The following is a 23,655-nucleotide window of genomic DNA, read 5'->3' as shown; positions in this document are numbered from 1 at the left end:
ACACAACAGGATTGAAAGAAGAAAAGAAAAAAAGGATTGAGGGAGATCACTGCTGGACTTTCTTTCAAATGAGACATTGCCTTGCTTATATGGTGAGTCTACAGTATGACCGGGCATTAACGGTAGCCTACAAACTGTGGAAGTTAATGACTAGCTACCTTGGCTTTTGCCTCTGGATTACTAGAGAACAAGGTGTTTAGTGTACGCTGTTGGCAGCAACCAGTATTCACCTCAGTGGCCTTGACTCGCTTTCACTGTTGGAACACTTCAAGGCTGAACTGCTCAGTTCCAATGCTACTCCAAGTTACTTGTTTTCCACCGGGTGGCCTTGATACTATGAACTGTCAGTTATGCTTAGAAGACAGGAGCTCAAGGTTCTGTGTGCCTTTTTTAGCTAGACAAGGATATGACTACAGAGTTCACCAAACCTCAATTTCCTCTCTATACAATGCTGAACACAGCCTGGACTGGTTGAAACTGGTCAGAAAGTCATAGCAATGACGGTTGTTTTTTAAACATTTGTATGTATTTATTTTAATGAGTAGTCTTGTTTGTAACACAMGGCTCTTCCACCTCTTCTCTTCCTGAAACACTAGATTGTTGTTGTTTTTTTAAAGAGAGGAGGAGCTTAAGTTTGAGCCGAACGTGAGCGCAGTGTTTGTCTTGGTAGAGGGGTTAAAAACGAAGGTGTGTGAGAGGATTCACGGGGCATAAAGGGTTAATTTGAGCAGACCATAGAAGAACATGGGCTATGTTGTCATAGCTAATGTGCGTTCATAGGCAGGGTTTTAATACATTTTAGTATCAATTCATTCGGTTCAGACTTCACTACATACATAATTTAGTCCAGTGGTTCGCAAACTTTTTTGGTCACTGTAGCACCAACTGAATTGTTCTCTGCCTGGAGTACCCCCTCATGTCCATTTTATGAGTGGTCATGAGTGGTCTCATGAGTCTTATCAAGTACCCCCTGTGGCTAGACCAAGTACCCCCAGGGGTCCTAATACTCTTGTTGGGAACCACTAGTCTTGTCAATGCACACTGACTGTTCGCATTATTTATTTTTTGTCGTAACATATTACTATTCATCAAGTGAAATGTAATCCTTAATTAAGTTCCATATGCTTAACTTGTTCCTATAAGGTGTTAGTGTTTGCTAGAAGTGTGTTTTTTTTTTGGGGGGGGGGGGTGTTTCTACATACTGTATGTCACAGGAGGTTGGTGTCACCTTAATTGGGGAGCAGAGACTCGTAATAGCTGGTGTGGAATGGTATCCAATACATTAAACACATGGTTTCCATGCTTTTGCCATTCCATTTGCTCCGTTCCAGCCATTATTATGAGCCGTCCTCCCCTCAGCAGCCTCCACTGATGTATGTATATATTATTTGCATTTATGTGGAAAAATCACTCACCCATGATCCTCCTTGTTCCTCATTATTACCGTGTGGGTGAAGTATAACCCTGGGTGAGTGATTTTTGGGGCAGGAACGTTGGTTTGCAGTGTTCGGAACTTTGGCAGTGCACCTGCATTCCTATGGGGACATTAAAGTTCTCGTATCCGCCTTGGCCCCGCCCACTCCCTCCCCTCAGTCTGGCTTAACCTAACCTCATGACTCTGCATGTTTCATAACATTAGTGTGTTGGCGTCCTGGCCCCAAGCTCAAATACGTGTCTACACACAAACACTCTCTCCTCACACACTTTCTCATGCCACATCCGCTCATTCCATAAAATATACTTCTGATTACTCTGACCACGTCAGGGTTGTATTCATTGGGCACCTCATATCTGCATGGTTTACAGTAAAAGATGCCTCAGTTATTTGACTTGACAAGTTGTCAATGATATCAATAGTTTAACCATTTCTTTTAAATGACTATGTATTGTGATGCATCTCAATCTAYAAATGGCACAACCCCATCTTGGGAGGGCAAGTGTCAGGTTTTATGTTGTACTTGTTTTGTACATCCTTGTTTACATATTTTTAAATGCATGTAAGCTATGGAATAAACTTTCATACAATGATACTTTGTATGTTTTCGGAAATGTCTTTCTACCTCAACCGAAGATGCAGCGCTTCAAAACGGCCAACCTCAAGCTAAAAACAAACATCCCGTACCACACTACAGCCTGTACTGTCTGTTTTAGTACTGGTGCCAAGCATTTGATGGAGACTAAACAAGCAGAGGCATATCTATTTAAAATATTATGGGTGGGTCTAACTCTGACTGAAAGAAAACAACATTCCGTTGTGGTGCTGGAGATGGTAGTCAGAAGTTCATGGGATAGGGGGTCATAGGATAAATTGAGGCTTATTTCTCAAGAGACTTTATTCTGACATTTTCCTATAGTTGTTTACACTGGCATTTACCTCAAGCTTCACTCTGATGGAGGTCAAGTTACAGTACACCACGAGATTAAGTACCATACATTCAAATGTGCCCTTATGGTACTAAAGCCCCCCCCCCCAGTAAAATATTTCCTGAAATGGAGGGACTACCTGGACTTATCCGATAAGAAACTGTTGTTTTTGGTTGCAAAGAGTTTTGCTACAGTGTGCACTAATGTATATGACCCTGGTCACTCTTCCTCTGAGGACTCTCCTGAAGCGGGAGTGGCTGGCCTGGTGYCGCTGCCCTGTCGTCTCTGGACCTCAAAGTCTCGATATGGAGATGCCTCAGACTTCACCACTTCTATGAAGGGAGAGAGCGAATGAAAGTGAGGACAGAGTGCTCAATTTACAGAGGAAGGCCATTGTCACATACAGTCCAACAGCGCCACCTGGCAGCTATCAACTAGAGCAACATTCATGTGTTCGTGAATATTATTGATTTGATAATGCCATTTTATAAACACTTGGCATTGCAGGTCAACAAATTCATATTTGGATGTTTTGGTTCTGTATCCACTCACTTTTTGCCATTTCATCCCAAAAAAATCACTAAACCCCAGCACCATAGGTCTGTCTATTCTAGTCTGTCTTGACAATTTGGCTCTGGGTACAGAGATTAGGTGTATTTCAAAAATTGTAAATACATTTCAAGGAAGTTGTATGTCATGACCTTTTGTTGTAGTACAACACATCCCAGTTGCCATAGACAGCCTAGGTTTCAAGGAAGTTGAGCAGGGCTCCAGAGACCAGGAAGTGCTCTGGGAAGGGAAGGCTTTTCAGGTTAGTGCATATCCAGTGTGAAGGGGTTAGAGGGAGATGGAATGGTGCACAGGCACAGCAGCTCACGCTACATCTCATAGCCATATTCCTATGAGGAGAGGCAACGGGGGAAAATGTATAGCTGATCAGATAAGTATTGGATTCTGTGTTTCGCTGGACTATTGCTTTGGCGGGATGCAAACAAAAAATGTAAACTGTCGGAACCTTGTGATCCCCATGTCTGTGATGGACTTGAGTTTCATGGGCGTGTCCTTCACCATCGAATCAGTGCCACTGATGTTGCTCAGGCGCTCGTGATTGGACCGTATCCAGGCTTATGGGCGGCCATTCATGACGTAGCTGGCCAATGGGAAAAGAGTGCAATTCACTTACAGAAGAGAATTTTTTTTATTGCAACAATATCAATATTACACATCAATACAGGGACATTCATGTGAATACAATGAAAAAAATAGAACACATGGCGAACCCCCCCCAAAAAGTTATAATAATCGAGGACATCATTAATATGTGACAAGGCAATGAGACATTAACTATTAACAGACATTCAGAGACATGACTTCTAATAATTTTTCCAACTTTAAGTTTCAAAAGTTTGAGGGATTTATAAAATTGTAACAGAAAAAAAACTAAAATAAGGAATTTTTCTACCCCATTTACATTTGGGAATATAATATTTGGCCAAGAGAATAATAATATTAATAAAATCATTATGATCAGAATTACAAGGATAAGCATAATGCCATTTAACAGGTAAAAGGTTAATTCTGGAGATTTTATACACAACCATTCATTAATTTCAATCCATAGTTTACTAGAATGGCGGCATGAATTGTTTTAATGCTTTATAGATTCTGAATCAGAGGAACAAAAAACAAGGCATATTGTCAAAATTGAATCTTTTGTGCAAGAAATCATTAACAGGGTAGATGGARGAACATTTTTAAAATGAGTTTCTTTAACTTTTGGAATAACTAGACAAGTAAGGTAAAAGGTAGTCGCTTTTGACCATAGCATGGGTTGGTCACTTCCATTTCAATATATTSAATTATAATCACCAAAAATTACTTCATTAACTGACAATCGTATCCACTTATTGTTGCATTTTCTATCCAAAAGATTCAAGTCATTAATTTGTAAAATGGAAAAGAGATAACCTCATAATATAACAAAGTGGTCTTAATAAGTCCTAGTAAAGGAAGTGGAATTGCTTTGGAAACCTTCAAATATTCTCTGAGTAATATTAACCTGAAATTTACCAATGAACTCATCAAACGGCAAAAACTCTCCAGTGTTGTCTACCAAATCACATACAAAATGAATACCCATGTGAAACCAAAGGCCTTATATGGATTTCCTATTAATTGTAATAACTCTATTCCAAATCAATGTTTTGTGGGGGGAAAAAATTGTGCTTGAATATCATTTTCCAGAAAAATAACATTTGCTGGTGAAACTTAGACAATTTCACAGGTAATTTTGGAGGGTCAAAATCACATTTCATTAGGAATTCAAGTCCACCAAGTTTATTAAACAGACTGTTAGGGATATGATACCACAGAGGTAGGATTAGACAGACATAATTTCAACCKTTTAATTCTAAAAGCACCCACTAACGACTCAAACTCAATAGCCTGTAAACAAACCTCCATGATCATAGTCTTTCACTAATTGTGATTTCTGAATATAATGCGTTTTATTCCTCCAAACAAATCTAAATATAACAGAATTGACTTTTTTTGTGTTATTAGAAGAAAGAAAAAGGGACTGACTTGGGTAAAATATTCTAGATAAACCATCTGTCTTGGACAAAAGAACATGACCCAAAATTGAGAGATCACGTTGCAGCCACTGACTTAATGAAACTCTCATGGAATTAATCATATTATCGATGTTTAAAGATTTTTATCTGAAACATTTTTAGTGATAACAATTCTTAAATATTTAACTTCCTTTTTAACAGGTATGGAGGCCATGTTGACGGAGTCACAGCAATGAATTGGTATGAAATCACATTTGTTTGAGTCAACCCAGAGGCCATAGAAAATGTCTTGATTGTCAATAGCCAAGGGAATAGCCGCTCTATCCTTTAGGAAAAGGGCTGTATCATCTGCAAATTGACTGATATTTATATCTTTACCAAAAATACGGATCGCTTTTAAATTCTCAGATTTGTTAAGAAATACGGCTAGTAAATCAGTGGCTAAAATAAATAAAAATGGGGAGATTGGACAACCCTGTCTAATTCCTCTAGCAATAGAGAAACGAGGGGATGTGCCATTACTCATAGCCACCGAACTGCTAATATCATTATACATCATCCTTATCAGAAATTCTCCCCAAACCCAAAAGTAAAGAGAGTTCTAAATAAAAAGTTGTGTTCTAAAGTGTCAAAAGCCTTAAAAAAATCTAAAAACAATATAAAGCCATCATCTTCTATGAACTGTAATCTAAAATCAATTGTCTATGGTTATGGATACTCCTTCCTTTAATGAAGACTGATTGACTTTCTTATTATATCATYAAGGCCTTTTTTCAGCCTATTAGCACAGACATGGGCTAGTAACTTATAGTCAGTTGCCAACAACGTGATTGGTCTCCAATTGTCCAGGTAAAGAGAGTCCTTCTTTGGTTTGGGTATAAGAACTATTAGTCCCTGTTCTCAAAGAAGGAGGTAAGATAGCATTAGCAATACCCTCTTTGTAGACCGAAAGCAATAACTCTCTATCAGGCCAAAAATGTCGATAGAATTCAGGAGTCAGGCCATCTGGTCCAAGCGATTTACCTATAGGCATTTGTTTAATGGCTTGGTCCAACTCATTAATATCTATATCAGAATCACAGAGTTTCTTAAACCTTTCTTCTATAGGCTTAACAGAGATATTAACTGAATCAAAAAAGGAACCCAAGTCACCTTCTGAAAGATGAGATTGATATAGTGAACTGTAGAAAAAAAGTGTATTTTCTTATTAATCACTTCAAGATCATCAGATATAGTTTCATTTACATAAATGGATGAAATACTATTCCTAGTCTGCCTACTCTTCTCCAAGTTAAAGAAATAAGATGAGTTTTTTCAATCCATTTGGCCTTTGAACGGATGAAGGCACCGCATGCCTTATCGTTGTATATGTCGTCCAGATCACATTGGCATTTAGCAAGCTCTGCCTTTTCATCTTCATTTAAATCATATTTATTGCTCAGCCTGTTAATATCAATAATAATATCCATCTGCTTGGGGAATCATTTCTGAGCTAGCATTTTACCAGTAGAGATGGCAAGACATCGAATTCTGAATTGAATCATTTTCCATTTGTTAGTAGAAGAGGAGAATCGAGACAGGTCTCTCTGATAAGAGCTTTAGACTGTAAACAAAATGACTCATTCTTCAAAAGAAAAGAGGTACATTTCCAGTATGCTTTAGAACATCTTGTCATTATCAAAACAAAAGGAAAGAATAATGGAACAATGGTCTGTCAGAGGAGCTGAGGAAATACTACATTCACTGACTTCCTGAAGAGAAGACAGTCAGAAGGAAATATGACTGTTTGATTCCTTATTGAAACTGAGTGGAATACAATGATGACTACTCACAGGAACTGCTATCTCCCTCTCACTGGGGGAGGCTGGTAGGAGATGGACCTCACTGCTGCTCCTGTGGAAAATGATAGTTCAATTATTGTGTGTGTGCATGAGTTCGTGTTTGTGTTTCAAATATGCACGTGTGTATTTGTGTGTGTAGGTTTTTACTCATCTAGCCCCTTACTTGTGGGTATGGTGGTTGGGCCCCTGGGATGAGTGCTGCTGCTGCTGCCTTGGCATGCGTTGTGGCCTCTGAGGGCCCTGATGAGGCCTCTGGTGGTCCCCGGGCAGTGGGGAGATGGTGTCACTAGCCARGCTGTCGGTGCTACTGAAGGAGGAGGCTGCCGACACCATAAACACAGGGGAATGTCAACCCTGAAGGGGTCATGTTCAGTATGGCACACAATATCAAAAGGTTTGCAACAGAAAATTAAAATCTGTGTTCTAGTTGGACAAATTAAGGTACTTAAGGTAGAATTTCCCTGTTCTAAAACTTTTTCTCATTACTGTCCTGGAATAAAAGAAGAATCATAATATAGACTTAATATAGGCTCATTGTCAATTTCTGGATGTTTGAGTAAACAGGATAAACACAGAGTTATTAGTTATACTCTTCATTGACTACATTGACTGAGGGGGAAGCCAAGGTTGAAGGTACCGGAAACCATATATGAAGAGACAAGATAGGAGTGTCCTGATGATAATTCAAGGGAGATTATTCAAGATTGATGTGGAAATTGGACATCTATTCATGTCCTGAGGATGTTGGGAAATGCCTTCAAAACAGCCGCTAGGGGCAACAGTGAGTGCTATTACCATCAAATAGGCTTTGGTTTTGTGGACAGGGGAGGTGGATGGGTGTAATTCCATGATTCTAGATTTGAAGGTTGTGTGTTCAATTCCAGTCATGGACACTGTTTATTATTTGTTTTTCACCCTATCCTTAACCTTTCAGAATGAGTGCCTAAACTTAACCCTTAACTTTGAAATCTGAAGTTTGGAGAAATGGAACGATACAGCGCTGCAGGAGAAACAAAAACACTTTGAAACTGTATGTTTGGAGAAACTTTTACTTTTGAAATTTGGGAACATGGATGAACATCTAATTCTGCAGTGAGACTGAGAGCTTCTTGCATAATTCATGTTTTCTGGATCTTTAAGTCATTTATACATTGATTGGATGGAGATTTATCTGGTTCTAGAACTATAAGAACTAACCTGCAATGATCCCAATAAGGCCAGGTCTGTCAGAAAGTGCTGCAGTTTCTTCCTCTGCTCCCTCTCTTGCTTGTGCCACACACACACACACACACACACACACACACACACTTTGTTTTTTTCTCAAAATCTTATATATTCATCTTATTTTGTGAGTTTCATATTTTGGCAAATGTTGTTCATCTGAAAGGAAGGACCTCAGCAGGGTGCATGGAAAATAAAATACCCCCTCATCTCCTAGCAACGCCTTAGCACCAGCATCCTTGACAAGTAGCCTAATATATGGTGCACAATTAAATACATCTACTGACATTTAGATGAATGCAAAGGAAATATAAATAAAAAGGTTATCACGAGCTGTGTTTGAATCATTCGATAACATTTCAACTGTGGGTGATTGAATAGGCCTACATAGGCTACAGGACACGTTTCATTGTAATCAACCGATTCATAATGATTCTTTTACAAAACAGAATAGAGGCCTCGTTTTAGGCTGGTTACTTACACTGCCGCTGCTCATCTTGTTGTCACTGTAAAAATCTAAACCTAGAACGGTGTATTTTAGCACATTTGCTGTGTGTTAAGTTTCGCTGTCAAACCTACATAAAAAGATGCGATTGCAAACGCACATATTCCTTCCCTCTTTTTTCATTCATCTTCACTTAATTTATTCTGCATCATTAATTAATGCGTCTTTCTGCGATACAATTAGAAAATGTTGTTTAAAGACAGAGATCTACATTACGGATCTTATTTCGGGAGACACTTGTTTTTCGAGCTTATCTCTTAGGTGTTGTCTAACACACGCAAGGTATCATCTATATATTCCCCTGTAACAAACGTAGGATAAATGCGGGTCTTGGCGTATACATTTAAGCCTATGGTGATTTTAGAAATATGTATAATGGCAAATTAATGAATGCGGTTTGAATATTTGCTTGAAAATTGTCTACTTTTATAATGAGTTGGCAGCCAAGTAGAAGTTATTGATTGTGCCTTGTTGACTGGTGGATCTTATGAAAGCAATCAGCTCTCTACCAATTAGGGCATGGACAGGTGTGGCTGCCACTGACAGTCAAAATGGCGCCAATCATGGATGAAGTTTGATGAATTGCAAAAGAAAATAGAGAAAGATAAGGAAAATAGAAATTAAGTTACTTTTCACTACACCTTTACACAATACCAAACATGACCATACCTTGTACAATGAAAGTTAGGGTTATCAAAATCATTCTGTGGTGAGTTTGAAGAGGTGAATGTAGTGACTGTGGTAGTATCTGGTCACATTAATAGAATAGATCATCCACATATACATTTGAATTCCTCACTTCTACCAAAATTTCTTCCAGCATACTGTTACTCTGTGCTACACTCAGTATTCCAACTCCTGTACCAGTTGGTAAGTTTGATTTGATTTACAGTACTGTTGTTTATTTACGAGGAACCAAACAGAACCAAAAGGGGAGGGACCTACTTGAATTTTGTCCAATACTAACTCACGTTTTCATTGTAAAGTGTTTTCTGTTGTGAGTAAACGGTTTCTGTTGCAAAACGTTTTGAACTAATGGTTACACCTCTGGGGTGTATTCATTATGCCGATTCTGAAAAGCGTTTTGCAACAAATCCTATACTCCAAATGGAAAATGTTTTGAAACAAGAGTTTCTATTGGACAAATTCAGGTTGGTCCCTCTGTTACGTTTGCTCTGTTTGTTTCTTAAATTTTAAACTGTTTCCATTGCAGGACGTAATGAATACAGCCCTGCTCTCACCCACCATACTGATTCTCTCACGAGAACTATGTTGTATGAGTGTTGTCCCCTGTTGGCCATTTATAGCATAACCTTTCTTAGTAGCAATACAGTAAAGGAGACTTCTGCCAAATAGATTTCTAGGAGAGATGGAGACCCGCACACTTGTCAAATGTGGACAAATCCAAAACTGAGACTCTAATGCAAAAATGGAGAGGATTTATTTGGACATCATCCAATGAAATATTCACAATGAAAGTGAATCTTAGATTCATGCATATCTAACAGGATTTGAAAATAACCCTGAAACAAGGACACAATAAAACAGTACATAATCTTATTATTCATTCACCATGTTGTTATTGTGATTGAATGTGGTTAATTTCTGTGTCATAGACCATAAACAAACATGCCACTGTTTAGTCAGCTTTTATGGCTGATTCATACTAAACAAAACATGTTCTGTGTCAATGAATTTATGGTAATGATTCCATCTGTCTTGTGTTATAGGAACATTCCGGTCTGAGTGTCATGAGCGTCACTTCTGGCTGTTTGTCAGGTCTGGATTCCTTGGCCCTATGAGCCGATTCGACATTCAAGGTGCGAGTGTAATATTATTGGTTGACATATGGATACAGCCATTCTTTTTCCCAACTGCCACTGGTGTGTTGTACTTTTTTTWAAKAWTTTTTTTTACCTTTAACTAGGCAAGTCAGTTAAGAACAAATTCTTATTTTCAATGACGAACTAGGAACATTGGGTTAACTGCCTTGTTCAGGGGTAGAATGACAGATTATTTTTCCTTGTCAGCTCGGGGATTCGATCTTGCAACCTTTCGGTTACTAGTCCAACACTCTAACCACTAGGCTACCTGCCACCCCACTACTTGATCATCTTAAACTGAATTTGTCTAGAATGTAAACGTTTCGGGGAGACCAAGAATATAATCTGACTGTAGAGTACACCCATAGAGATAGTTAGAGGACGTAGCATTGTATCGGTCCCATTAYGGCGTCCAAGAGCATGGGCAGCGCCATTGAGGCCATATGCATTTCTAAGTAGTCATTTTTCTTCTACTACTTCTATGAGTTCGTAAACAAACTGAAAGGGTGCATACTGCCACCTGGAGTGTGTAGGTACTAAGCCCGGGTTGCGGATTTACTACCACCTGCAGTTATGAAATGTTTGCTCACAAGTATAATTCATTGGCTTATCTCTCCTGATGACCTGGATGGAATTATTTGGTCCTTCCTTAACCCATAGAAAGTCCCACCCAGTTGACTACTTCAAAATGGTGAAAGTCCTCAATGGAGCTGCCCATGCTAAAACTGGCTTTCTGGGCACTTGAGTCCTCTATCTATCTCTATGAAGACACCATAGCCAGCTGCACTGTGAATATTGACGCTTCCTCTAAACCGCTGTCATCAGRCCACCAGGGAGTTCACTTCCTGTCTGGCCGAAAGGCCACAGAGTGTGGCTACACCATGCTCTTAAATCACCATGGAGACCTGGTGTTCCGCGCCTCGTTCCTCGCCTGCCACGTCAACAACCAGGTGAACTTGATTGACCCATAATGGATATATATTCAATATACTGGTATTTGCAGTCAAATTCAGATATGATCAATATAATGAATCTAAGTTAATTAGCTTGACTTCTAGCTTGTTTTCTGATTGAACGGAATTGAATAAGAACCTCTTCTGTGCAGGGGGACTCGGAGTTCCGTCTGAAGGTGTGGTTGGTGACCCGGCAGGTGAATGGGAGGGACCTAGGGTACCCCTTCCTGCTCCACTGCTCAGCCCAGTTGCCCTGGGGCTTCCGGGAGCTCGTCTGTGAGGAGAACTACATGGAGGTGACTTACAGGTCCATCAGATCACAATAGAATAGAAATGTACTGTCTATCTGCACATGGAACTTGGCCAAACTTACATGTTTCAAATCGCTTCTGTTTTACACTGTGTCTCTTCTTTAATTGTTCTCCAAGGTGTCCATAAAGGGACCGGTCCCAGCTGCATTACACTCTGGGCAGAAGAAAAACGAGGTGGGAAAGAGAGGCATGATGTTCCACAGACCAGGCCACACCAAGGAGGAGGTTAGACCCAGGACCATGACGGAGGCCAGTGACCTGGGCTACCACATCTCTGAGTCAGGCTCCAGGATTATCCTGCGCTGCCCCTACTCCTCACCCCTCTCCTACACCATCAAGGTACTTCTGATGAGGGTGTTTACTGTGCTCTGTTTGCATGTGATATGAATATATTGGTATACACGTTATAGTAACTCTTGTCTTTTACTTGACCACGCCTACACAGGAGAAAGGGGTGGAGTTGGAGGTGGTCAATGCTACCATCCTGTACCCACATCAAGGGAAGGTCCTTGCCATCGATGCCACAGTGGCCTGCTCCATGAGTATGTGGTCTATTTATTAGGGAATACAAATGACAATGAGAATCTTAGCTTTGACCTTAATCCTATTTGCAATCCTCTTTTGAACCTACAATCTCCTTATTCTTATCACTTTCGTCCTCTGTCCCCCTTTCCATCCCTCCCTTCCTCCCTTAACTCCTCCAGATGAGGCGATAGTGGATGGTGCCCACCTGCTCTGGCCTGTCCCCCATGTCCTCTCCCCCCTGGTCCATGGGAGGTTCAGGGACAGGGGCATGAGAATAGGGGTGGAGACGCTTGCCCTGAGTGAGTCTGTGATCAAGGACAGGGGGTATGAGATTGGCCTGAGGGATGGAGTGGTGGAGGTCAGCGTTCCATTCGGAGCCGAAGGAACACACGTTAAGGTACACACACACACACACACGCATGCACACACACACACACACATTCAACTGCTCTTTCTTGTCTCAGAGTGGTGTGTTGGAGGGCCAGTACAGCCAGTCTCTGTCTGTAGACCTGTTCTACATGCACCAGTGGGAGGATGACCGGTGGCCCCTCACCCAGCATCGCTCCTTCAGGTTCCTCAAGACCGCCTACGTCCCCCGGACCCCCACACTCACAGACAGTCAGTATCCATCTACTATGAGTATTAATGAGCTCAACGAATGACAGGGATTGGTCACTTTGGAACTCAAATATGAATCTCTGCTTTGAATGAATTCGGCCAAATTTGCTATATTACCACAATGGTTGGCCTCTGCTCGAAAACTGGCATAAGTTATAAAAAATGCCAAAGGCTGCATATTTATGGGAGAGATTGAAAGAAAAAGAGAGGTGAATTAGATTGCCACTAAAACCCACAATAGTTAACAGTAATTGCAATGCTTCAATACCAGTCTATTTGGATCCTTTGATCATGACTCCACACCCACTAACTCTGTTCCCTCCTCAGACACCATATCGTCCCAGAAGGTGTTCTCTGTCTCCCTGGGTGTGTTCCCTCCTGACGTGTCCCTCCACAACGTCACCGGGGGGAGTGAGGGGGACACTTTGTCCTGGGTCCAGGTCCCCTACCCCAACGGGTCACATTCCTACCAGCTTCATGCCCCCTTCTCACACCCCTCTGTTCTTCAGAAGGTAAGACTAATGAAGAGAGGCAGAGAAGCACCAATTGTGGAGATGTACACTGAGTATACAAAACATTAAGAAAACCTGCTCTTTCCATGACATAAACTAACCAGATGAAAGCTTTGATCCTTTATTGATGTCACTTGTTAAACCCTTTCCAGTTTAAGCCCTGTCTAAACCGGCGGAGGGGAGGTTCTACTAAGCTATATGGAATTGTTTTAAGAAGGTCATAACAAGGATCATTTAGCTATTTGATTTAGAATTTTAAGACCCTTTGAAGTATCCCCCAAAATATTTGATTGAACATTTGAATTTGGCCTTACTTCTATTAGCCCATTCAAATGCATTGAATTACAGATAGTCCCCAAAATGTATCTAAAGGAAGTTTGTTCTGAAGTGTCTGTCCTACATCAGAGATATAGGAAAGATCAGGATTTTTTATTTTTGGCACTAAACAGTATCCATATACTTCCATACATTTTTTTAACTGGTACCGTGGGACATTCAGATGAGTCTTGTGGGGCAGTGGGCCTCACAAGAGTCTCACATTTCCACAGAGGGGTCATATTAGAAAAACAGATGTCTCTAGTTTAAACGGACAGATTATTATGGGGAATTTTTTATTATTATGCTAATTAGACTTGTGGGATAAAATCCACTTTAAACAGTGTAACCGTAGGGGAAGAAATAGGTTAAAGAAGGATTTTTAAGCCTTGAGACAATTGAGACATGGATGGTGTGTGTGCCATTCAGAGGGTGAATGGTCAAGACAAAAGATTTAAGTGCCTTTGAACGGGCTATGGTAGTAGGTGCCAAGTTTGTGTCAAGAACTGCAACACTGCTGGGTGTTTCACACTCAACAGTTTCCTGTGTGTTTCAAGAATGGTCCATCAACCGACGAGGCGCATGCACGAACCGATAGGAAGCATGGGGTGTGAATAGCTCTGTTTGTACCATCAAAACTGTGGTTGTATGTTAAAACTGGACAACATAGTTTAAATTATGCCTCTAGAATTCATAGCTCAATATATCTCAAAGCAACCAGGAGAGAGTGAGCGGCCAGTTTTATATACAACAGCGAACCAATCTGTGGGTAAAGCGACGCTGCAACTCAAACCCAACAAGCCAAGGCTTCTCTTAGAGGAGAAGACAAAGAGCAACTTGGAGATTCAAATGAGAGCAATGAACAGCTGAAGGATATCCAGGAAAACATAGCTAAAATGCTCTCAATGCTCCCCAAAACAAACTCACAATTTGTTGTTAAAAGTAGATTTGCTCGAAAGGAAAGTAGTCTATCGTGTTGGATATGCCATATACAGGGTGGGCGAGTGGATGAACTGGACAACAAAATGAGCCTTCTGGAAACAAAGGTGCAAACTTTTTAGAAGATGAACTGGACCAGCAAGAAAACGGAATGAGACAAAATAATGAATGTTGTACCTACCGGAATACGAGAAAAAAATTAGACCTTTCCAGCTACGTGATCAAGCTGATATTGGAGAAGCTTGGCATGGATGCATCACCGAAGAATCTCGAGCGACTCCAACGGATCGGCGTCAAACACAAGAATGCTAAATGCCCTCTCATGGTAATCGTTACGCTGTGGAACTATCAGACCAAAGTTGACATTCTGAAGGCACAAGGGGGAAAGAAGATAAAAATCCATGGCCACACTACAGACCCGGATTCGATCCCAGGCTGTGTCGCAGCCGGCCGCGACCAGGAGACCCATGAGCCGGCGCACAATTGCCTCAGCATCATCCTGGTTAGGGGAGGGTTTGGCCGGCCGGGATGTCCTTGTCCCATTGTGCTCTAGCTACTCCTTGTGGCGGGCCAGACGCATGCACGCTGACTTTGCCTATACAACTGAGTCGCCAGTTGTACAGCGTTTCCTCCGACACATTGGTTCGACTGGCTTCGGGAATAAGCGAGCAGTGTGTCAAGAAGCAGTGCAGCTTGCCAGGGTCGTGTTTCGGAGGACGCATGGCTCTCAACCTTCGCCTCTCCCAAGTCCGAGGGGGGAAAGAGGAGATTGGGATAAACTTGGCCTGGGTGGGTAAGAGACGGCAAGGAAGGGAGGGTGGGACAAGCTTGGTTTAGGTGGACAAGGGTGAGTAAAGATGGGTTGGGATAAGCTTGAGTGGGGGAGAACTGGGAGGGAGTGATGGATTTGGTTTGGGAGAGGGAGAAAAGGAAGGACTTAATTATACTACAATGTAAATGTATTTTTTTGTGACTTGTAAAGCCATTGTAAAATGAGTAAGAGTGCTGGACAGATTAGGAAAAGATGACGAATCATTATTCCTTGCGTGGGGCTTCCACTCATCCCATTTCAGTCTCTGTGGGCCCGGTCTCCCCAAGTAGACCCCCACCAGCCACCATACTTTAATTTATAAGGTAATACAAACCGACCACAGTACCTAAGTGTCAGTCTTTCTCCAATGTATGTATAATGAAATAATCCACCGTTTTAGTACATTAGGAGTTGAAGCTTAAAAACTCTAAAAAGGCACAGCTTCTCAAGTACAAAGATGGGCTTTGTTTTTTGTTAAATGTCTGCTCAGCCCACACAGTCTATATATGTAATGTATACAATAACTATGTATTTATACTATGATCCTCCCATTCTATGGAGTACCCACCACCCTCATGTCTGCTAAAATGTTTTATTTGTTTCTTCTACAATAGACGGAACAGAAGGTTAACTTTGATTTTATACAAGTAAAGACCAACAAAATCCAATTCATAATGGGCTCCATGATGAGGRTGGGGAGCATATGGTTCTGGAACATTTTAAAGAGATTGTGGGCAGATGTGGTTATCTTGCAAGTGTTGCATAAAAAAAATTGAGAAATGGAATATGTAAAGAAGAGCTGGGTTGGAGAGGCCTATGCTGCAGAATTTAGAGAATGAACAGAGGGCATCTTCTGGACCTAAAGTGTATTAAATGGGCTACGTAAATGATTTTCTTTTTACCATTATAAATGTACACCTAGACGATAAAGATAAAGAAGACTACTCTGATATAATCTGGGATGCCTTTATTAAGGCTTGGAGAAAGCTAAATCTGATTTAGAARTTAAAAGATAGTGATGTATTACCTTAGAAAGCGCCCATCAAAAATCTTTAGAAAATGTCTGAACTTCAGCAGGAATACAATCTTTTACTTTTGGAGACAACAATTTACAGGTTAAACTCAAAGCCTATTACTTAATCACAAATTAACCTGGTAAATATCTCGCAGCTCTAACAAAACAAATACATGCTAAACCCCTTATACAATACAAATGCGGTAATTAGAAATAACGTGATTAATGACAATTTTAAAAGCATCTATGAAAAATGTATATAAATTAGAATGAAACAGCAATTATAAGCAGACAAAAAATAATCACTAAAAACACATCACCAAAAATAAATACTGTTAATAAATTAATGCGACCTCCTTAGTGGCGCAGCGGTATAACAGGCTGACCACACTGCTCGCGTAGCGTGCGTTGCAAAATAAATTTAGAAATCTATGTTATTCAATTAAGGCACCCACACTGCTCGCGCGCGCCAACGAGCGTCTGCGTTGCCAAGGGCTAAAATAGAAATCAGTTCTATTTCTGACGCAGATCGCGCTGCAAGTCAGTGCTGCCTCTCCCATCTYGTCATTGGTTTATAGAAGCAGGTACCCACGTGCCATCTCCTCATTGGTTATACCCACATGGGTAACTGAAAGACGAACAAGGTCAGTGCACCTAATTGCACCTAATTTATGGAAGTTACCAATCGCAATATAAAGTCCAGAGAAGAAAAAGCCTGGAAGGAAGAGAGATGACTAGAAACGATTCGGTTGACCGTTTTATGTGTGGATTAATTGGCGGAGTAGAGGACCTTATGCATTTCAGGTAAAATAACAACTCAATGTTTATATCGCAGGACAAATTATCTAGCAACAACAAGCTAGCTAAATAGGACAAATTAGCTAGCAAGTGCAAGTTATCTAGCTAAATTGCCATAAATGTTTAATGATTTTTCGACCTGTCCCCAAATTAATATAATTGGTTCAGAGTTTGTTTTGATATTTTAACCTGCGTGTCGTGATCGCGTTTGGTGTGGGGGGACAAAATAAATGTATGTACGATGGCGCACGCCCGCAGCCGGTTTGGGTTCCATGTAAGGCAGTGCTAGAGGCGTCACTACGGACCCGGGTTCGATCCCGGGCTGTATCACAACCGGCCGTGATCGGGATCCCATAGGGCGGCGCACAATTTGGCTCAGCGTCGTCCGGGTTAGGGGAGGGTTTGGCCGGGGGTGGGGCTTTACTTGGCTCATCGCACTCTAGCGACTCCTTGTGGAGGGCACCTGCAGGCTGACCTCAGTCGTCAGGTGAACAGTGTTTCCTCCGACACATTGGTGCGTCTGACTTCGGAGTTAAGTGGGCGGGTGTTAAGAAGCACGGTTTGGTGGGTCACGTTTCGGAGGACGCTTAACTCGACCCTTGCCTCCCAATAAAATAAAAACAAACTTCTAAGCAATAGAAAGTCATATATTTTTATTTTATTTAACCTTTATTTAACTAGGCATTTCAGACTTGATACATATCAATTAAACAGGGTTTATTAAAAAGACACTTACAAACAAGTACAAACACATAACTCAAACAAATTATATAGATTTCTCAATAATGTCTGTTGATGCTGAAAATAATTTTGACCAGCTTGAATAGCCTTTTCTATTCAAAACTTTGGAAGCTTTCAAATTTCCAGCTGAAAAAGTAAATGTAATAAAAATATTATGTAAATGTCCTAAAGCAAAAATATGCACATAGTACATTATCTGATGAAATTGCATTAGAAAGGGGCACAAGACAGGAATGGCCCCAATCCCTCCTCCCTGTTTGCACTGGCAACTGAACAGCTGTCAGAAATAATTACACAGGACCCAAACCTAACAGGTATCAATATTGGTAAACATGAATATAAACTCAACTTATTTGACGATCTCCTGATACACCTGACCAATATTGAAAACTCAATGCCCCCTTTGCTAAAAGTAATTTCAGAATACTTCAAAATCTCCGGATATAAAATCAACGTGGGAAAGAAAACAATAATGGCAATAGGAAAAAGAATCTACAGCAATCCTTTAAGTGGATCACAAAATATTAAATAGCCATTTATGATGCTTAATAAGTGACAACAAACATATAAAGATAACTTTATCCCATTTACTGAACAATATGAAGGCACATCTAATAAAATGGAACTATCTACCCATAAATCTTACAGATAAAATAAGCTAAGCCATTCTAAACCTTTTCAGAATGGCATGGCTCCCAAAGTTTTAATTTAATACCAATTACCCCACCAGACATTCTTTAAAAAAGTATACTCGGTCATAACAGACTTTTTAAATGAGCAAATAAAATTAATAGACTAAGAAGGAAAGTTTTACATCTTCCTAAGTCTGAGGAGGGTTTTAACCTTCCAGACTTGGAATTGTATCATCTCGCTACCCAAGGCTTTTACTTGCTTCATATAGTTAAATGCACTAAAGAGAAACTATGGGTAGGCTACATATTGAAGATGTGCACGCTCATCCCCAGAATCTTTTTACGTGTCTATTTTCAAAGGATAAAGCTAAGAACATTAATTTCATAGTTAAGAACACTATAACAATATGGACAAAAATGAAACGTATTCTACAAGAACCAATATCACTCCCTAAAAACACAACCTTATGGAACAATGCTTGGATAGCTTTCAGAATTCACCGATTTTATTTTTATTTATTAAAGAAAAATTGGTCCACATGGAAAACTTAAGGCATGATGTGGTAGTAGGAAATACAATTATTCCCATGGCAGAATTAAAAATAGATTTTGCACTGACCAATGTGGATATTTTCAAATAAATGCAACTTAAAACGTTTTCTCACAAAATGTAGCTTTGGACGTCAGAGCAATCTTGAGGGAATCCTATTTTAGTCAAAGGATATTCATATGATGGGTGAACTATACCAAACCTAGCCAACTGGCAGTCTCTTAGAAAACAATATAAACTATTGGAACCAAGACTTAAAAATAACTGATATTTGCACATGATTGAGAGGTTGTTGGAACATAACTAATGAGATTACAGTTAATGAAAATGTATSCTTAATCTAGTATAAATTAATGTATGGGGGGGTGCAACTCAATATTAGGAAGGTGTAGCAATTTGTCTGGTATAGTCAGTGTACTTCAATTATGTACAGTATACATACCTCACTAGCAGTTTTTTACCTTAATAATGTAATGATACAATGTAACCTGCTCTCCCTCTATGTCAGTATGTTGATGGGGGCTATAGGAGGTACACCCTCCCTCTCACCTTTTCCCTGACCATCTCACCCCATGGAGAGGTCTTCTACCATAATGCCACCATTGTGAGTGATGTTCAAGAGCAGACAGGTGATTATATATAAATACATCTCTTGACAGAGAGAATTAATACAAAATCACTTGAACTAAACTCATGGTTGCCTGCCTCCCTGTCCTGTTTAAATCCCTCATTCCTACACTCTCTGCGACTCTTTCGCCAATCTTCTCCTTCTTCCCACCCTCTTCGCCATGCATCCTCCCAGCACCAGAACCTCCCAGGCTGGAGGGTAAGTGCACAGAAAGGGGCCTCCTGATGCTGCTGCACTATGGGGCCCAGGAGCGGAGCTGGGAGCTCTTCCTTGGGGACCGCCGGCTGGACTGGGAGCTAGTGGAAATGGGGGGCTTCACCGTGGAAACAGAAGAGGACTACTTTAGTGTGGAGATCCCACTCTATAGTCCGGGCATGACCTATGAGGTGAGGAGGGATATCTAAGTAAATTAACTGGAGATTTGGTTGTCCACTCAACTGGCACTTTTCTCATGGCTGTGTTTCTTCCACCTCAGTCATATTAAAATGGTTATTCAATTGTTGTGCTCTATCCTTCTCCTTATCTATCTCTGAAATCTTTAAGCAAGAACATGTCTATAAGGTGCATTTGGAAAGTATTCAGACCCCTTCCCTTTTCCACATTTTGCTACGTTACAGCCTTATTCTAAAATCTATTAAATAATTTCCCCCCTCATCAATCTACAAAAAATAGCCCGTAATGACTAAGCGAAAAAACATGTTTTTAGAAATTCTAGCAAATGTATTAAAAATAGAAAAACATAAATACCTTATTTGCATAAGTATTCAGACCCTTTGCAATGAGACTTGAAATTGAGCTCAGGTGCATCCTGTTTYCATTGATCATCCTTTTTCTACAACTTGATTGAGTCCACCTGTGGTAAATTCAATTGATTGGACATGATTTGGAAAGGCACTCACCTGTCTATATAAGGTCAGAGAAAAAACCAAGACATGATGTTGAAGGAATTGTCCGAGACAGGATTGTGTCAAAGCCCAGATCTGGGGAAGAGTACCAAAACATTTCTGCAACATTGAAGGTCACMAAGAACACATCCTTCTTAAATGGAAGACGTTTGGAACCATCAAGACTCTTACTAGAGCTGGCCACCYGGCCAAACTGAAAAATCGGGGGAGAAGGGCTTTGGTCAGGCAGGTGACCAAGAACCCAATGGTCACTGTGACAGAGCTCCAGAATTCCTCTGTGGAGATGGGAGAATCTTCCAGAAGGACAACCATCTCTGGAGCACTCCACCAATCAGGCCTTTGTGTTAGTGGCCAGATGGAAGCCACTCCTCAGTAAAAGGCACATGACAGCCCACTTGGAGTTTGACAAAAGGCACCTAAAGGACTCTGACCTTGAGAAAAAAGATTCTTTGGTCTGATGAAACCAAGACTGAACTCTTTTGCCTGAATGCCAAGCGTCACGTCTGGAGGAAACCTGGCACCATCCCTACAGTGAAGCATGGTAGTGGCAGCATCATTCTCTGGGGATGTTTGTCAGCAGCAGCGACTGGGAGACTAGTCAGGATCGAGGGAAAGATGAATGGAGCAAAGTACAGAGAGATCCTTGATGAAAACCTGCTCTAGAGCGCTCAGGACCTCAGACTGGGGGCGAAGGTTCACTTTCCAACAGGACAATGACCAAACACAGAGCCAACACAACGCAGGAGTGGCTTTGGGACAAGTCTCAATGTCCTTGAGTGACCCAGCCAGAGCCTTGTCGTGTCCTACCCAAGAACACTCTGCTGTAATCGCTGCAAAAGGAGCTTCAACAAAGTACTGAGTAAAGGGTCTGAATACATATGTAAATGTAGTATTTATGTTAATTTATTTTTTTCATTTGCAAAAATGTCTAAATCAGTTTTTGCTTTGTCATTGTGGGGAATTGTGTGGATTGATGAATTTGTATTTTATTTGATACATTTTAGAATAAAATGGATAAAGGGCGGCAGGTAGCCTAGCGGTTAGTGTGGGCCAGTAATCTGAATAATCTGTCTGTGTCCTTAATTTAACCCTAATTGGCCCAAGGGGTGCTGTACCACTGTCTTTTGACACAAGTGATTCCTAATCTCATTAAATCTCCAGTACAACAGATAAGCCCCWTTTCATCAATGTAGGATTCATTTGTGAAATAAGGATTCGTTCACTGGGAATATAGGCCTTTTAGAGTAATTTGAGAGCCTACACTTTGAGGGTATAGTGGTTTTTAAATTTAAAAAAATTACTTACATCTACCTGCACATAGATTTTTTTTTTGTAAGTCGATGATAATGAAAGTGTCCAATACAATCTCCCCTTCCTCTCTGGCTCATCCCGCTTGTAGGAAGTGAGTTTGCAGGGTGTTGTTGGCCGGCTGGAGGTCAGTGTGGTGGACATAGACACACTCAAGGTGGAGAACAGCCTCATCCATCGCTGCACCTTCCGTGTCAGAGAGTTACTGGGTAACACACCTGTGGTGTACTATTGAAAGGCTTGACCGACATGTCCTCATTCAAACACTGTTAAAACTGATCCTAGATCTCTCTTGACTTCCAGTGTGCTTACCAGAGGGGAGGATGGTAGTAGTGACTGATACGTCACGTACCATCCCGCCCACCCAACCAAAACGCACCACCCTTTTGGACCCCAGCTGTGTCCCCCAAGAGACGGACAGCGTCAGGGCCCTATTCAATTTCTCCCTGGATTCCTGTGGTACCATTGCGACCGTGAGTGTTAGCACGTTGATTCATCATGTTACATGCAGTGGTGGAAAAAGTACTAAATTGTCATACTTGAATAAAAGTAAAGATACCTTTTTAATAGCAAATGACTCAAGTGAAAGTCACACAGTAAAATACTACATGAGTAAAAGTATTTGGTTCTAAATATACTTAAGTAACTGGAATTGCGTATTTAAGTATCACAAGTATAAACCATTTCAAATTCCTTATTAAACAAACCAGACGGCACAATTTTATTTTATTTTTTATTGACAGATAGCCAGGGTCACACTCCAACACTAAGACATAATTTACAAACAAAGCATTTGTGTTTAGTGAGTCCGCCAGATCAGAGGCAGTAGGGATGACCAGGGATGTTCTCTTGATAAGTGTGTGCATTTGACCATTTTCATGTCAACATGTAGTAGTTTTGGGAGTTAGGTAAAATGTTTGGAGTAAAAAGTTTTTTTTTTCTTCAGGAATGTAGTGAAGCAGAAGTAAAAGGTGGCAAAAATATAAATAGTAAAGTACAGATACCACCCCAAAAACAACTTGTAGTACTTGAAAGTATTTTTTACTTAGGTACAGTATACCACTGGTTATGTGTTAAGTCAATCATACATGTTCTACCTCACCTAGGTTGAGGGGAATTTCCTAGTATATGAGAACCAGGTGCTGTACCCCAAAGAACTTATCACCACGGATGACCCCCCCATCCACAGAGACTCCCCTTACAGGTAAACACACACACACACACCACGTTTCACACTATTCAAATCTGAATTTCTATGTACATATTTTTTTTTTATAGGCTAACCATCCAGTGCCGCTACCCTGCCATCAACACCGGCATTGTCTCTATTGAACACCCTGTCAATCCAACCTTTGCCCTCTCACCTATGCTGCCTCTTAAACACACTCGAAGGGAGGCCTCCCGTAGTGGGCAGTATGTGGCAGTTGTGTGTGTGGCGATTGTTGTGATGGGAGCTTTGATTGCTGCTACCATGAAGATGCTCTGTTGCCCAATAAAAATGTAAAACATGTTTGCAAATCTGTGAAATTGGTTCATATCCCTACTAAATGTATTTCATGAAATAAGACATTTGCCTAGTAAAACTTATAACACTTGAATCGGTTACTAAATCAATTCACCAAATAGTGAAGGATTTCTGTACCAAGAAATGACATATATCAATCGCCGACTATGTAGATGGGGAAACATCCTAAGAAGGGGGGGAAGGAGACCCCCATATTACAGTGCCAGAGAACGGCACACCATGTTAGTCAGAATTGGTTAGCC

The 23,655-nt window shown here is 40.7% G+C and overlaps 1 protein-coding gene across 2 annotated transcripts; it reads left to right on the top strand.

Moving 5' to 3' along the window:
- The first annotated feature begins 2 nt into the window (after positions 1 to 2).
- LOC111960106 (uncharacterized) lies at positions 3 to 23,398 on the top strand. Of its 2 annotated transcripts, XM_023982014.2 has the most exons (16): positions 9,024 to 9,213; positions 9,325 to 9,374; positions 10,235 to 10,324; positions 11,153 to 11,277; positions 11,433 to 11,576; positions 11,709 to 11,930; positions 12,037 to 12,133; positions 12,296 to 12,513; positions 12,581 to 12,734; positions 13,062 to 13,246; positions 19,556 to 19,676; positions 19,850 to 20,061; positions 21,980 to 22,097; positions 22,192 to 22,361; positions 22,995 to 23,092; positions 23,167 to 23,398. In XM_023982014.2, the coding sequence occupies exons 1-16, from the start codon at positions 9,164 to 9,166 to the stop codon at positions 23,390 to 23,392; spliced, it is 2,280 nt and encodes a 759-aa protein (XP_023837782.1). In that variant the 5' UTR covers positions 9,024 to 9,163; the 3' UTR covers positions 23,393 to 23,398. The 2 variants fall into 2 exon arrangements, with proteins under 2 accessions (XP_070293916.1, XP_023837782.1); XM_070437815.1 differs by lacking the exons at positions 9,024 to 9,213; positions 9,325 to 9,374 and adding an exon at positions 3 to 92.
- The last annotated feature ends 257 nt before the right edge of the window (positions 23,399 to 23,655 follow it).

This window comes from Salvelinus sp. IW2-2015, linkage group LG37, assembly GCF_002910315.2.
Source record: "Salvelinus sp. IW2-2015 linkage group LG37, ASM291031v2, whole genome shotgun sequence".
Classification (NCBI taxonomy): domain Eukaryota; kingdom Metazoa; phylum Chordata; class Actinopteri; order Salmoniformes; family Salmonidae; genus Salvelinus; species Salvelinus sp. IW2-2015.
This window is presented reverse-complemented; position numbering and strand designations above follow the sequence as displayed.